The sequence below is a fragment of the Lagopus leucura genome, unplaced genomic scaffold (genome assembly GCF_019238085.1).
Source record: "Lagopus leucura isolate 7727_CA_CO unplaced genomic scaffold, USGS_WTPT01 Super-Scaffold_100001, whole genome shotgun sequence".
Taxonomy (NCBI): Eukaryota; Metazoa; Chordata; class Aves; order Galliformes; family Phasianidae; genus Lagopus; species Lagopus leucura.
In genome coordinates this window covers 15,111,193-15,124,052 of record NW_024962262.1, presented here as the reverse complement: position 1 = coordinate 15,124,052, position 12,860 = coordinate 15,111,193, and the positions used below count along the sequence as shown (strand labels likewise).

The following is a 12,860-nucleotide window of genomic DNA, read 5'->3' as shown; positions in this document are numbered from 1 at the left end:
ATCAGCTCTACCTGGGTGTGGCCATGGTCCTTATAGGTGTTTTAGAGGAAGGCTGTGGGATAGTTCTCGTATCTTCAGGGCTTACTTGCTGAACTGGTCCTGTTTCTAAGAACTGGGAAGTGTCGTGTACTAGCTATTGGTGTCTGCCTTGTTATCAGCTAGTATGAAGCATGAGGTATGAGAGAAACAGCAGGCAGTATCTGTGGATACTGCCATGCATTTGAATGTGTGAATTGACCATAATGTTGCATGAAATAAGGATTGTTCCTTTAATTGCAACAAGCAAAATTTAATTGAAGTGCTACCTTGTTAATGTTTCCCTTAGAAGGGCCTACATACTAGTCCCCCTTCTGACAAGGCATTACTCTTTCTAAGAACTGTTCAGCCACCTACTTGTTCGATCTGGAGCAAGGGAACACAAAAGCAGGTGTATCACTGTAGCAGTGCCTTGTTACTGCTTAATTCATGCAGGCATGCCTCTTTTTGGGGGGAAGAAAACTCAGATTCTATCTGAAGTGCCTTTGCCTGAGGAATTGCTCAACTCTGTATTATCTTTTGCTCTCTGGATTTTATGGCTGTCTTAGGATACTTCTCCTAAGATAAGTATGATACAAGATAAATATGCACGTATTTGTTAGGAGTTAGATTAATTATTATTCATTAAATGCTAGAACTATAGTATGTGAGATAATAATGGATTATGGGCATGCAACTGGTTCATTTCCTAGTAATGATGGGGATTTACCACGAACCATTAAACTTGGTAATTAGGAAGCTATGATAGTATGCTAATTAATGCCTCCTAAACCGGATGAATAACATAAGATAGCCATTGTAATCCACCACTGGAGCAGGGGATGATGAAAGTGTCTCTTAAAGATCCTCTCGCTCAAAGAGAGGAGAACAGAGCTGCCAGCAAAGTTCATAGAATCATAAAAGGCCTGGGTTGAAAAGGACTGCGATGATCATCTAGTTTCAACCCCCTCTGCCATGTGCAGGATCACCAACCACCAGCCCAGGCTCCTGGTGTAGCTCATTGGACTGAATTGCTATGCAACTGTTGCTTGTGCTGTTGTGGAGGGCAGCATAGGAAAAATGCAGGCTGTTTCCTTGATATTAACTTTCACAAGAGGTGACAAGGGTTCCTGGTCAAACTGCAGGCTTCTGAGATGATAGAACTGCCAAGGGTATATCATAGACTACTGATAAGAGTCAGTAAAGCTTTTGTAAGGTAAGGCCATGCTTCTCACTTTTTAGCGACTTGAGCAAGTTGGGTCTGGAGAAGTCTGTATCCCAAAAACAAATTCCTGGTTTAATTTTCAAAAGGAATTGAATGCCATCCTGAAAGGCTCATAAGCTGGGCTTACTTGGAGTGATGCTGGTTGTTTATTCACACAGGATTTCTTAGTGTTCCTGTATGGATAAATAAATGTTCTGAGTAACTTTTTCTTGTGTTTTGTGCTGGAACTTTTTCTTAATTGCTTACAGTTTCATTGAATAGAAAAAAAGAGTAGCAAGGTGAGTTCAGTTGTTGTAAGCTATTCAAGGCAGAAATAAGAAGGCCTGTAGGAGGAATTCTGGATTCAGTTGGCTCATAGTGGGTAAAATTGATTGTGTGAATGAATGTATTACGCTAAGGAACTCTACTGTGTTATTGGCTGTGAGCTGGATTACTCTGAAGAGAGGAGGTTTTTAGGGATCTGAAGGGGTTCTGTTAAAACCAATTTCCTTGTGCAGCAGTTGAAAGCCAGCAAATCATAGGAGCTGCTGTGGCACCACTCAAGTCCACATTTCCAGTGCAGTGTACAACAAAGTGCAACACCTGCTGGAAGTTACAGTCATGCATGGGTTCATGGGGTGCAAGTCCTTGTAAATTCTTGCGTAAAGGTTTACCCTTTGGCTCCAGGAATGGGTGAGCCACAAGTAAGTGGAGGCTGAGGACACTCTGGAGGGATGTACCACTTGTATCTTGTCTTCAGTGACATGGGCCAGGTGGGTCTGATTGCTCTGGCATGTGATCTGTTATGATTCATGCTATTTTTTTGTCTGAATCACTGTGAAATCTTACAGAGAATGTTGAGATGGGTTTAAGGTTTTAGGCTTATATTGCTATTTGCCTTAAGCTTCTTTTAGGATTTCTGATTAAAAACATAACTTTCATTAAAGCCCGAGAGCTTTATTTTTTTTAAAGCACCGCTGATGTTGGTGGTTTCATTTGCTTTATTGCTCACAGATGCAGTCCCACAGGCTTGTGCAGCACCTGCTCAGCCTCAGTTCTTGCTGGTCACGCTGCAGTTCTGTCCCAGAAGCGGCAGATTGCTCTCTCCAATCCTACATAAAATGCAGATTAAAAACTATCATAAAATATGTGATAGGGCTGTGACTTGTCTAATTTTTAGTGTGCTATTATGGCTTGTTTTGGAGAGGCATACGCATGTTCATAAAATGCAGAGTAGCTCTAACAACCCATCTGAACAGCCGTAGCTTCCACACAGCACTTTTAAGAGCTCTTTACCAAATGTTCTCTTGTTTCTTCTCCGTTGTTTGAAGCCAGGGATATCCCAACAACTCCAATTGTGTTGAATGTTGGTGTATCTCACTGAGTGAGACCTCATTATAAGTTAAGACAATTATTTTTAAGTAGTTTCACATTGAACGGGAGTGGTTTGTAGGGCTGTTGAAAGATGATTCTTAGAAAACACTGAAACATTGTTCTCTTATTACATGTATTCATCCTGATAGTAAATGCAATATCAACTTTGTTCTGCCAACAGCATAGAATACGAATAATAATGATCACAATGGTTGTTGCACAGAATGCAGGTGAAAGTATGATGTTCTGTGGCAACTTCAAGTGGAAAAAGCTGGGTAAAGGAGGGGGAAAAAAATTCTGTTGTTTATGAAGAATCATGATAGTGAAAGCTTAAAATACAACTATGACATTAGTTCCTTGATGACCAAATATTTCCACTCTGCCTGATGCTGGCCACTTGTTCTATTGCACGCTGCCATCTGTGGCCTGACTCAGCTTCTGTGTTGCCAAGCCCATGGCTATGGGCAGGAATGAACCAGTGTGGCCTGACCAAGCTGAGGCGAGGAGGGCTGGGGGTAGGTTGTCTTCATCTTCCTTTCAATTCCTGAGGTAAACTGCTCTTTTGTGTGGAAAGCAGAATTGATCCTGCATGGTCCAGACAAGGGCCATGAAGATGATCAGAGGGCTGGACCATCTGCCCTCTGATGGCAGGCTGAGAGAGAGCTGGGGCTCTTCAGCCTGGAGAAGAGAAGGCTCCGAGGAGACCTTATAGCAACCCTCTAATACCTGATGGGGGGCATACAGGAAAGCTGGAGAGGGACTTTTTATAAGGGTGTGTAGCAACAGGACAACTGGAAATGGTTTTAAACTGGAAGAGGGTAGATTTAGACTCGGTATTAGGAAGAAATTCTTGACTGTGAGGATGGTGAGAAGCTGGAACAGGTTGCCCAGAGAGGCTGTAGATGCCTGTAAGCATTCAAGGCCAGGATGGGTGGGGCTGTGAGCAACCTGGTCTGGAGGGAGGTGTTCTTGCTTATAGCATGGGTTGGAGCTGGATGATCTTAAATGTCCCTTCTAGCCCAAACCATTCTATGATTCTGTATGCAGTTTGCTGGTAGGGCTTGGAGGAAAGGACTGAAGAACGAGCTGATACTACAAAAAGGTTGTCCTGGGACTAGGAGTGTGGAACGCTGTGAGAATGGACAAGTAGTAATGAATCTTTTTCTTGGCCTCTGTGAGCTGAAGCCTCTTCTGCACTATCTCCCTTTCCCCAGTTTGTTTCTTTTGGTCTCTCAAAACAGTGAACTGAAATCATAGAATCAACACAGAATGGCCAGGGTTGGAAGGGACCTCAAGGATCATGAATTTCCAGCCCCCCTGCCACATGCAGGGCCACCAACCTCCACATTTAACACTAGACCAGGCTGCCCAGGGCCCCATCCAACCTGGCCTTGAACACCTTTAGGGATGGGGCACCCATAGTCTCTCTGGGCAGCCTGTTCCAGCACCTCTCCACTCTCTTTGTAAAGAACTTAAAAATCGATGTGGAGAGGACTGCTGTATGGAAAAATCTTATGCAGAGATCCCTAAAACATCCCTCAAACTGGAGAGTGTTGTGATGATCTTTTTTGCTATATCAATCTTACCAAATGTCCACATTTTCATGATGCAAGGAGCACTTGCAATACAAGTAGTGAACTCTTTCATAATTTAACTGTTTATTACTCAAAGAAGATGGTGTTAGACCTTGCTATCGAACTGATGAATATTCTAGTAATTATTTGTCATCATAGGAACAGCGTATTTTAAGTTCTGCCCCAAATCTAAGTGAGGTATTTAGTTGACTGAGCTCATCAGCTGCATTGAGGAGCACTAGTTTCCCTGTTAGAAGCATAAGATGACGTTCTGTAGAAGTGCAGTGAAACAGAATGGACCGTAAGAGGTCCAACTGTTGAGTCAGTCTAGAAGAGTACTGATGTCCTTGTATTGATTGTTCTTGGTTCTGGTCAGAAATGTCTATTAATAATTTGAACAGCAACTAAATACCCGTCAGCTCCCAGGAAAAGACACCGCTCAAAATCTCTATCGCTGATTAATTACCATTGGACTTAACCACCACTATGGCTTGGACATGCTTCCAGCACTACTTTTAGCATTCTTTCTATAGGCTTTGATACATGGCGTCTTTACCTTTAGATATTGTCAAGAAACAGCAGAATCAAGTTTTGAATTGCACGATTGTTATTAAATAAAATGTCAAATGCTCATCGTAAGCCTGGTCAGCCTGTTTCATTTGGGTTGAACTACTTTTAGCTAAGAATCTTGTTGCTATTCTTAACACAAGCTGTTTGGGTTGATGTGACAGTTGTCCTGATTCTTTGAATGCTGTCTTCTGGTTTATTTGGCCTTCACTTGAAAATGGTGTATGAAGTAGTATGGTATCACTTCAATATGTTCATGGGCACTCGGGATGGGGAGTAAGGAAGGGCAAGGAATTGGTTATGGCAACTGCAGCTTCTTGTTTAGACAGTTCTCAGAAGTGCTAATGCCTGAGGAACACAATGAGGTGTTCTTCAGCTGTACAATTGCTGATTTGGGTGTTTAACTTCATCTTCAGTATGTTCAAAATGTAGCTGTTCCATCAGTACAAGACCATTTTGACTAGAAGTGGCGAATGTGTTGTCTGGTGTGGCGTAGTGTGTTGCAAAGAGTTTGATTTACCCGTATCTATCTATCTATATATGCAACATATATATATATATATATATATATATATATATGCAATATATATCTATATATATAATATATATGCAATTGATTAGTTCTGCACGAAGTTGCTGCTTTGTAAGTAGCTTTAGTGAGCTGTTCAGATCTGTGATTCTGTTAATAATGAACAGTATAAGGGATTTTGGCTGTTGATAGAGTAGGAAGGTTTTGTCTTTAAAAAAAGATGGTATAATACAATAATTAAAACATAATTTGTAAATGCTGATTCCTTGAGTAAAAGAAGCAAAGCACTTTAGTATAATAATATAATAAAGCACTTTAGTATAATATTAGTCTTCTTTAGCCCTACGTGTTGTATACTTGTTACTGGTTTCTTTTAATCTTTAAATGTCCAGTTATTTCCTGGATGCTGTGCAGTTCAGCCTCTAGATAGTGGCACTTGTTTTTTAGCTGGAAGCACACAGTGATGTCTGGTCTGGCTGCATAGCAAATTCTGCAAGTTGGTTATATCTGAGTTAGTGCTGACAAAGGGAATAAACCAGGATGAGAGAGCTGCCAGAGGAGGTAACGTCCTTAAAGGAACATCTGGTAGCAGAAGTTCTGGGTATCACTTTGGCCTTGCCAGAATCTCCCTTTGAGGTTTCCAGGCGTGTAAACATTTGTGATTTGGCTTTAGTTTTTAGCAGGAAATCATTGCCATGAACGGGTGATGGAGGCCTCACATGAAGCACAGTACATCAGGCTGTTTTTCTTTTTTTCTTTCTTTTTTTTTTTTATTTTAGAGCCAGCATATTAGCTTGAGCTTTTGATGTATCAAAAGGCTTAATTCAATGGGAGGCATCCTAATGAACATGCTGCAGTTATATTGGTCCTGGGAAGTACCGAACTCGAATGTGCGTGGAGACATCAGGTTTCTCATCTATGAAATTCCCATCTGTAGTAGGAAATGAGATAAGACTGGAGTTTGATGCCATCTGATACTGTGTCCTGTAAACAAGTTCCAGGTGGAGCATGGTGTGCTCATTCACAGTTCTGAGAAGTGGAAGTCTAAAAGCAGTTCATTCACAAAGAAAGGTTGGATACTTCAAAGCCTCAGGCTTGTCAATGTAACTAAATCTGCTAGGCTTTTGGGATATCTGTGTACGTTGAAAAGCTTTAAATAACTTGGATTGCTGAATAAGGTCTCTTTTCTCTTATATTTTACGTATGTGTTTGTAAATAAGTTATATTTATCTGGGAGTTGTTGGCACTGAGTGGTGCAGTTGACACACTAGAAGGGAATTACACCATCCAGAGGGACCTAGACAGGCCTGCAAAGTGGGCATGCAAGAATCTAGTGATGTTTAACAAAGCCAAGAGTGAAGTGTTGCACCTGGGTCAAAGCAATCGCAGATACGTGTACAAACTAGGAGGAGAACTTGAAAGCAGCCCTGCATAGAAGGATTTAGGAGTCCTGATGGATGAAAGGCTGGACATGAGCCAGCAGTATGTGCTTGCAGCCTGGAAGGTTGGCTGCATCAAAAGAGGGGTGGCCAGCAGGGAGAAGGAGATTGTCCCCCTCTGCTCTGCTCTTGTGAGGCCCCGTGTGGAGTACTGCATCCAGGCCTGGGGCCTCCAGTATAAGAAGGTTGTGGAGGTCCTGAGGAGGGACCACTCCGACAAGATGATCAAACTGCTGGAGCACCTCTCTTATGAAGCAAGTTTGAGGCAGTTGGGCTCGTTTAGCTTGGAGAAGAGAAGGCTCCAGAGGTACCTCCATGTGGCCTTCGAGTACTGGAAGAAAGCTTACAGGCAGGAGAGGACTGACTTTTTACAGGGTGTCATAGTGACAGGGCAAGAGATAATGACTTTAAAAGAGGAGAGGTTTAAGTTTAGTTTAGTTGTTAGGAAAAAAATTGTTACAGGGTGGTGAGAGGCTTGACTGCATTGACCAGCGAAGTTGTGGGTGCCCCATCCTGGGGGGCATTCAAGGCCAGGTTGGATGGGGCCCTGGGCAGCCTGAGCACCTGAGTAGCAGCACTGTCCATGGCAGGGATTTGGAACTGGGTGATCTTTAAGGTCTTTTCCAACTTAATTTATTCTGTGATCTGTAAGCCTATGGGAATGATGAGCTTGTGCTTCCCTGCTAGTAGAAAGCATTGACTTCCATCCATCCATTAGTCTTTGGAAAACATGATCTTGTTTGTCTTCTAGAAATGTGAAATTTGGCACTGATTATCTGGCTTCAGGTCTTGTTCTATGCCTGAGCTCTGTAGGAGGAAAAAAATGCAAACGTTAGAATGAGAATAATAGATATGTATTTCAAGTAGTTAATCTGTTGTAAGGGCACTCTTGGCTCAAATAGCTCCTGTTTGGTATTTAAGCATTACTGTCTATTTGACATTTTATTCAATAAGAGTTGTTGTAGTATCACGGATGAATGTTCGGTGTTCTATTATGTTTTTTAGGTATACCTGAATAACTTCAGAAAGCACACTTAAAGCATTGCTGATATTTTCTTACGAGTCTTTGTAAAAGAGACTAAACATTTTATGTTGAGAAAAAAGGAAAGAAAGTCCCGTGAGGGGACTTGAAAGTTTGCTGCAGCCTGGGTTATTTCAAATAGTGATTTGGAAACTGGTTTCTTAGCTTAAAAGATCTCAGAGTGATTTTGCCGTTATTTAAATGCTAATCGCCATCGTATCATCATTTGCCTCTGATGGGAACTCCATGGCCATCCTGCCAGAAGTCAGCCAGGCAGAAAAACCTCATCAAATGCCAAGTGAGCCCACCTTTGCCTTGAGAGGTGATTTAGGTGACCTCTGAAGGTTTCTGCCTGTCTAAGTTATTGCATGATTTAGTTTCCACTTAATTATGGTAAACTACAACTGTCTTGAATTTCAGACAGCTAAGTCTAAAAACTGATTGCAGTGAAGTCCCTTCACGCAGACTTGGGGAGGACTTGTGTTTAGCATCTCAGCTCATTACCAAAGTGAGCTTAGGCATGCTTTTTTTTATTGCCTGTACCTTGAGAAGTAGTATGGTGGATTCTGACTCCAAAGGAGTTACTGCACAGTGCATTTACTTTACGTATATCTTTTTTCTTTCTCTCTGTGCTGGAAGGCTGGTGGAATGGGAGAGGTCCTTTACAGACAATTAAAGATCTAAAGTATGTAACTGATCTTACGTAACTTCTCCTGTCTAAATTGGAGCAGGACAATACACCTTATTAACAGAATGGTGCCAAGTTCAGCCTGTTGAGGTTTTTTTTTCTTCCAACTTAAGAAATCATGAGTATAACTTAGCTGACCTTAATTCACTTTCATGCTTACTGATATAAGCATGCTTTTAACCGGCTTACACAGTGATCAGCTGTAGTGATCTAAATGACTAAAATCTCATTGACTCATTATTGTGAGGCAGTGTCCTTGCTTAGAATAAGAGGAACTGAAGTGTATTTTTTCTCATTTCCACTGTGGAATTATTTGTCAGTTTATGTAATTGTAGGTTACAAAGTACCCTACAGCAAAGGTAAAAGTAGCCTTTAGTTGTGCTGTTCCAACTACTGGTTAAATATTTTAATCCCCAGGTAAGTTCTCTGTATGCCTCTCTTCAGAGGTGACAGCAGGTCTGTCCCGCTGCATGGTTTTTTCTCTTCTTCCCCAAAGTCTAGATTAGTGACAACCAAAGGTTTCTTTCTGAGATCTCACTCAGAGAGGTTGCTAAGCTGGGGAAATAAGATATTGAAAGAAGTGTTTGGATTCTTTGTGTGTGACTCTTCTCAAAAGTTCTGTGGAGTCAAGATCTGTAACTTGGCTCTCCATTTTAAGAATTTCTTCATCAAAGTGCAAGCACTCCTCTTTGCCTTTCCTGTTTCTGTTGAAAAGGAATAGCTAACTTGGTACCAGCAGTTCAGTTTCAGTGGAGACCATGAGGCAGAGCACTGGCTGCATGTAAATGAAGGCAGATATTGTTCTGAATCCTGGAAAAAAGGTATTGTGTTGTGGATAGTCATATTCAACTAGAGCTTGTTTGTGACCTCATTACCTCACTGAACTTACTACTGCATTTGTAGTAGTATGTTAAGATATTATTTAAATGCCTTTCAGTGTGTAATTCACATCTTTTTTTTTTTTTTTTCTTCCAGAAATGCTATGAACAAAAGCAGTACAAAAATGGACTCAAGTTCTGCAAGATGATCCTTTCTAACCCCAAATTTGCTGAACATGGAGGTAACTGCTCAACTCACAAGTTTTTGTTTTTCTTGTCCTGAGTTTTAGTCATTCTATTCTGTACTGTAGAGAGAGAAAACAGCCTGTCACTGAGTTTTGTTCTGTCCTTGCAAGTGAATAATACTCTTGATTTTTTTTCAAATGTAGCACATTCATACCAAATTTCCACACTAGCTTATAGTCAGGAACATTCTGTGGCATGAGGATCAAATGATTCAGTGAAGCACACTTGAGTGAAGCTTCCACTTAATTTGCCTTTCTAGATTTCCAGGTTAGAATGTGAGTACGTTCTGTTGGTTTTTTTTTCTTACATCTCTATTTAACTGCAAGCCCTACCTTCTTTTGAGCACTACACTAAGGTATTTTGCCAAGGAGTTAAATCTTTCTTTTTTTGTCAACTAGATATTTTGAATTTCTTGTACTGCAGATCAAATTGCTACTTAAGACAAACAGAGTGAAGTGTAAGAGTGTTAAGGCTGGCCTGTTCCTATAAATACTGCAGGAAATTGGACAGGAAAGTGTTGGTTCTATTTACATCTCTCAGAACTTAATCCTCACTAAGATACTCAAGTGCTGCTGCATTACAGGATTTCTGTTGCATGGTTCAAGGAATACTTTTGATACAGGCATTTTTTGTTTGTCTGCTGTTGGAGCAATTTAACACAGACTGTGCATGTACTGAGTCAAAATTGTTTTGCTGTTTGACCTCATCAAATCTTGGCAAAATGTTTGACTAGTCATTCTTTCGTCTGTGCCTGGTGTTTCTTGGTTGTCTTCGTTACTTTCCTAGAGATAAAAGAACAGATTTTTTCTTGTCTCAAAATTAGGGAGTGGTCTCTGCCTCTGAGACCTAATCACTTGTCTCTGCTAGCACTTGTGTTTTTATAACCTCCTAGTACGTGTTTCTGTATCTTTTCTGCTCTTGCTGTCTTAAACTTCTTCAGAACAGCTAGCTGCCTTGGCAGTCCACATACTGCATGGGCTCTAAGCCATGAGTGGCTTTGGAGCTTGGGAGCAAAGCCTGAAATGAACAGCTGAAGCAGAACTAAGCCAGCGAAATGATCTGATGGGAAGCTGTGCTGTTGTCGCACTTAGCCTCAGAGATGAGGGATTATAAAGAATTGAGTGAGGTGATAAACATGGATTGCTGTGACTGGACAGCTATCTCCCTGGTGCGGGCAGGTAGCAGTAGCTTGTCCTCATGAGACCCCACCTGCAGTATAGTGTCCAGTTTTGGAGCCCCCAACACAAGAATGACATGGAATTGTTGGTGCAGATCCAGAAGAGGGCCACAAAGATGATCGGAGGGCTGGAGCACCTACACTATAAGGACATGCTGAGACAGCTGGGGCTGTTCAGCCTGGAGAGGAGAAGGCTCCAAGTAGATCTCATAGCAGCCTTCCAGTACCTGAAGGGGGCCTACAGGAAAGCTGGGGAGGGCTTGTTCAAGGGCATGTATCAACAGGATGAGGGAAAATGGTCTTAAATTGGAAAATAATAGATTTAGAGTAGATATTAGGAAGAAATTCTTGACTGTGAGGGTGGCGAGACACTGGAACAGGTTGCCCAGAGAGACTGAGGATGCTCCCACCTGTAAGCATTCAAGGCCAGGCTGGATGGGGCTGTGAGCAACCTGGTCCAGAGGGAGGTGTCCCTGCCTGTTGCAGGGGGTTGGAGCTGGATGATCTTAAAGGTCCCTTCCAACCCAAACCATTCTATAATTCTGTGATTCACACAGTAGAGATGTGCTTTTTCAGCCTTCCTTATATTACTGAAAGGTATCATTCTGTCTTTCAGTGATTAACTTAGAGTATGGGTATAGGGCAATCTATTTTAAAAAAAAAAAAAAAGTTGTCTTTGAATAATTGTTCACTTCTTTAAAAGTACACCTGGAGACAGGTCTACTAATAAAGTTAAAGTGAGTGTTATTACTAAACTTGATCACAAGCCCTTTCCATTAACACACTTTGTAGTTTGAGGGAAAATGGAATACTTGGATGAAAATGAGACTGTTGTCTGGCAGTGGGCAAAAATAAGCGGTCTCCTATTTAGTAGGGAAGATGATCTAAAAGAAACCACCCACGAATCTGCAACAGCTTTCTGGCACAGCACATGCTTACATACAGCTTGTTTTTTAGTGTTACTTGAAGGACGGAGGAAGAAGAGCGATAGTCATATCAACGTATTTGGAATCTTTTGCTTCTCAGAGTACTGATTAAAATCCTACTTAGAGAGACTTTCTTCTCCCAAGTGCTATAGCAGGAAAAATGGTCCTCTTAACTTACGATTTTGAGGCAATCTGCAGTAAATAAACAGACTGTGACAAAGATTTTTGTTTCTTATGGTGTGACACAACCTAAATAATTTGTTGTTCTGCCTATGTGAAACCTTAATATATAATGAAAAGCACTTTAAAGCTGCTGTAGCTAATTGTTAACTCACTTAGATAAATGCATTTTTTGCTAATAAAATTTGTGTTGTCTGCATTCGTCACATCTGTATTAAGCTCTGCAAAAGACTTCAAACTCAGTTTCAGGAAAGGAAATGCCTCCATATAACAGTCTTCAGCTGTGCTAGGCAGCTATCCTGATCTAAATTTATCATTTAATGGGGAACTTCACTGTGTAGCAACTTCAAAGGATATCTGTATTGTGAAACTGGCATATGGGAAATCAAGAGCATAAGTATATGATATTTCTTACAGAGACGCTGGCTATGAAAGGATTGACTTTGAACTGTTTAGGGAAGAAGGAAGAAGCATATGAATTTGTTCGTAAAGGACTCCGTAATGATGTAAAGAGTCACGTCTGTATCCTTTGTAATACAAAACCTGATCTCTTTTGCTTTCTTCTCACTTGTGTGCATGATTTTGGTGCTGCATCAGCCTTTACTTTTGAAGTACACAATGTGGTCTACATATAAAAGGAAGTTGGAAATGAGGTGTGTGTGATGATTATTAATTTGCAATCAAGTACTTCAAGTAGAACTTCAATTTCTTTTATACAATCATACAGGATCTTTAAGAAAAACAAAATGCCTTTCATGTTTAAGTTTCTTACACAAGGATGGGTGCTTGCTTTCTGCAGGAAATTGTGTGTAAAATGTGGCTCATTTCTGGAGTTTATCTTAATGAGAGTGTAAGAAATCTTGTCTAGAGGTATTGTGAAAATATATATTTTGTTATTTGGAAGTCTGAATTTTGAGTAGTGATTTTGGGGCTACTGGCTTGATGACTGCCATTCTCTTCTCAGCTTATCTTCCAAAAATCTGCAACTTAGAGACATGCCAAATACTCAGTAGTTTTGGGGGTAGCTGTCTTTTGTCATGCCACAGGCAGGCGGCTACTTCAGCTTTGCTGTATACATTTGCATACATATCAAGCTTACTCA

General features: G+C 40.9%; 1 protein-coding gene across 4 annotated transcripts in view; it reads left to right on the top strand.

Moving 5' to 3' along the window:
* Positions 1-12,860, top strand: part of NAA16 (N-alpha-acetyltransferase 16, NatA auxiliary subunit) — a 63,880-nt gene that overhangs the window by 2,545 nt on the left and 48,475 nt on the right. For all 4 annotated transcript variants that reach the window (XM_042868551.1, XM_042868554.1, XM_042868553.1 and 1 more), the window contains exons 2-3: positions 9,387-9,471; positions 12,176-12,280. In XM_042868551.1, the coding sequence (XP_042724485.1) occupies positions 9,387-9,471; positions 12,176-12,280 (190 nt within the window). The remainder of the gene's footprint in view (positions 1-9,386; positions 9,472-12,175; positions 12,281-12,860) is intronic.